At 41.4% G+C, this 3,296-nt stretch overlaps 1 protein-coding gene across 1 annotated transcript; it reads left to right on the top strand.

The window, feature by feature from the left end:
* Window positions 1–930: 930 nt before the first annotated feature.
* Window positions 931–3,296, top strand: LOC133983960 (C-type lectin domain family 2 member B-like). Its single transcript, XM_062423176.1, has 5 exons — window positions 931–1,012; window positions 1,387–1,566; window positions 1,695–1,846; window positions 2,016–2,128; window positions 3,161–3,296. The coding sequence occupies exons 1-5, from the start codon at window positions 931–933 to the stop codon at window positions 3,294–3,296; spliced, it is 663 nt and encodes a 220-aa protein (XP_062279160.1).

The following is a 3,296-nucleotide window of genomic DNA, read 5'->3' as shown; positions in this document are numbered from 1 at the left end:
TCAATGTTGCCACATATTTTTGGGTGGTAGTTTTATAACAGGACAGCTTCTCTATTGGCATGGCTTTGAGTCGTAGCCAGGCGGGGAGCTGCGGTCCTCTGAAATGATGCCAACGCGGAAGTAATTTAAAACTGCATTCTATAAAAATGCCACCAGGGGGCGACCATTTTGGTGTCAAAAGGACTTCCGTCTCTATACAAGTCAATGGAGAATTCACCAACTTCTCACTTGATTTCTAACCTCAGTAAACGTTTTCAAAATGTGTTTATGGTCTCAATCGCTAGTTTAAAGCCTTCTTCAATGCAGTATGATGTTCATTTGTGAAATGTTGGCCTCCCTGATTTTATATTTGACGATAAAGCAGGGTATGCATTAGGGCGTGGCTACGTCGTGATTGACAGGTTGATTGGTTCACAGGTTCAGGAGGGCGCCTCATGCTCCTCCTGATGCCCATATAAGTAGAGTCCGTGTTTTTATTTTTCCCGGCATGCACCGGAAATTTCAAGATGGCGCTGCTCAGATCCGAAACTATTGGCTTCTCGAGCAGCAGTCCACAAACCAATGGGTGACGTCACGGATGTTACGTCCATTTCTTATATACAGTCTATGGTCGTAGCAGATAATGAAATCATTGTATGGGTTGTGTGAAGGAAGCTGTGGCTCTTGAGGTAGAGCGGGTCAACCAAGAATTGAAAGTTCGGCTGTTCGATTTACGGCTCCTTCAGTTTTTGTGTCCTTAGGCAAAATACTTAACCCCAAATTGCTCTCGATGGCTGTGCCTTATTTGTGAATGTTAGTCTCCATCTGATGAAGTGTATGAATGTGACAAGTAGTGTAAAAGTGGTCTAAAAGACTACAAAAGATGCTTTATAAGTGCAGTCCATTTACCATTTGTGTGTGTTTGTATCTTTTCCTATATAAGGGGCAAAAATGTATAAGGTGATTGGAATCAGCTTCGGCCTGCTGTGCATCATACAGTTCACTCTCAATGTTGTTCTTCATCTCCGAGGAAGTGAGTATCAGCCCGCCCTTCTCACATCATGCAGCAAAGAGAAATGTTGAGTAAAGACGCAGATTTCATAAACCAAAACCACCTGCACAGCTAATGAAACCCTATCTGATACACTCCTAAATGCACCACAAGTACAGGAAATATTTATAGACTCTGTTGACTCACACTCTGACTGTGAAACAACATTGCTGCGGTTCTCCAATAAAGTTTTGTGTAAGCTGATGGTGAAAATGTATCAAACTGAGGCAGCAGCACCTTGTGCAAATGTTACGAAAGCCTTTAGTTTTTCTTCCCTTACTCTGTCAAAACAGTCTCTAAGATTAAGCTGTGATCCACAAAGAGGAACATCTGTATTAACGTTCTTTTTTTTATAGCTGGGGTTTGTAACAAGTTAGACTTCGACTACATCAACTCTACCAATGGCACTCTTATGTCCCCTGAAGACTTCATGGAGCTGCTTCAACAGAAAGACAAAATGCTTGAGCAACAAGAAGATCAGATAATGAAACTTCAAAGTGAAAATGAACAGATAAAGAGGGTTCTTGATGGCAATGGTAAGTGAGCTGTTTGTTTTGCCTTTTTCTTCATTGAATTTTACCCTGCCCTTTTTTCTCATGTCTCCTCTTTCCTGTCTCTGTGTGTTTACGTTTTCCCCATTTTTGAATCGTCCTGTCCTGAGCAGTACAAAACTTCCGAGACTGTCCTGTGGGCTGGTTGGAATACAAGTCGAGCTGTTACCAATTTACCGATGAGAGAAAGGATTGGGAAAATGCCAGCGATGACTGTGAGGCAAAGAGAGCTCATTTGGCCATTTTAGATGATGCAGATAAAATGGTATTTATTCATTGTTGTTATCTTTCCTACAGCCACTCAGGCACCATTCAAACAGGTTGTTTTGTGTGCTGATACTTGTCATAATTTCACTGAACTTAGATAACTTCATCATCCACTTTTTGATAAAGCATATCGAGATCAAATCTAAGCCTCAAATCCCTCCCGGCAGGATTTTCTTGGAAGGTTTCAGGACAGACTTACGGTGTGGATTGGGTTGAGGAGTCAACAAGACGGTCCTCTCACGGCGTGGACTTGGGTGGATGGACGCCAATATACCTATCGGTAAGGCTTTCCGAATTATTCCCTAGGTGTACACTATTACGGCACTTTTCCACTATACAGTTCTAGCACGACTCGACTCGACTCGATTCGGTTTTTTTGTGTTTCCACTAGGGATAGTACCTGATACCTGGTACTTTTTTAGTACCTGCTCTGCCGAGCCGATACCAAATGTGACGTCAACAGACTGCCGGCCACTGATTGGTCAGAGAGTCGCTGTAAGAGTCATGAGCCGTCCCACACAAGAATCAAACCCGGCATTTTTAAATACCGGCAACAGTGTTACAGCGATTCATTTCTCTTCTCTTGCTTTGTGTGTGACAGAAAAACACATACAGCAGCAAGTACACCATCGCCTCCATGTCCTCCATTGTTTACGGCAGTTTCTTGCAGCCGTGCTATGCCGACCCTGCCCACGTTTAGTAGGTATAGTAATGGAAAAGGTCGTCCCTGGTACCAAACCGAGTCGAGACGAGCCAAGTCGAGCCGAGTAGTGCTAGAACTGTATAGTGGAAAAGTGCCAATATTGGCTAGGTTGCAAGAGCAGGGCTAGCTTTACACATGCATTTGTCAGTGAGTGAGTGAGTGAGTGAGTGATGAAGTTACATCAATTTTTAGTATTAGAGTATTTTTCAAAGTCACTAATTTTATTTTTATGTAAGTATGATTCAAATAAAGTAAAGTAGTCAGTTACATTATTAAATAAATGTAATATTTTGTCTTTTTCTTTTCATCTAATGCCTTATTTATTACTTTATTTATATGTGCACTCTATTTAGAAAATAGTTAATAAGGACCAAAATAAATCAGTACTACTACTAATGTTTGCAGTAGTCTTTCAATGCAGTAAAATTAAATTCTGCACAAGTAAACCATCCAAACAAAACAAAAACAAACAAAAAAAAGGGTCCTGGCTCTTGTCAACTCCTAGATCTGCCTCTGATTGGTGCATAATTATGGATATATGGATAATAATGTCAACATTGTTCAGTTTGATGTAAAAAAAAAAAAAGTGTTGTGTTGTGTTTTTGGTAGTAACAACGATAACTGGCTGCAGTCAAGTCATCCGAGTTTGAACTGCGCCTATGCTGATCAACACCCAATTCTGCACTTGGTCCCCGCCTCCTGTCGAGAACAACACGGCTGGTTGTGTGAGAAGGAGCTGAAATGA

This window comes from Scomber scombrus, chromosome 7, assembly GCF_963691925.1.
Source record: "Scomber scombrus chromosome 7, fScoSco1.1, whole genome shotgun sequence".
NCBI lineage: Eukaryota > Metazoa > Chordata > Actinopteri > Scombriformes > Scombridae > Scomber > Scomber scombrus.
This window is presented reverse-complemented; position numbering and strand designations above follow the sequence as displayed.

Bases quoted from the DNA above. Each gene is read 5' to 3' on its own strand.
- LOC133983960 (XM_062423176.1), top strand. From the start codon at position 931: ATGTATAAGGTGATTGGAATCAGCTTCGGCCTGCTGTGCATCATACAG. The intron at 1,567-1,694 runs GTAAGTGAGCTG...TGTCCTGAGCAG, and splicing joins GAGGGTTCTTGATGGCAATG to TACAAAACTTCCGAGACTGT. The intron at 2,129-3,160 runs GTAAGGCTTTCC...TGTTTTTGGTAG, and splicing joins GGACGCCAATATACCTATCG to TAACAACGATAACTGGCTGC.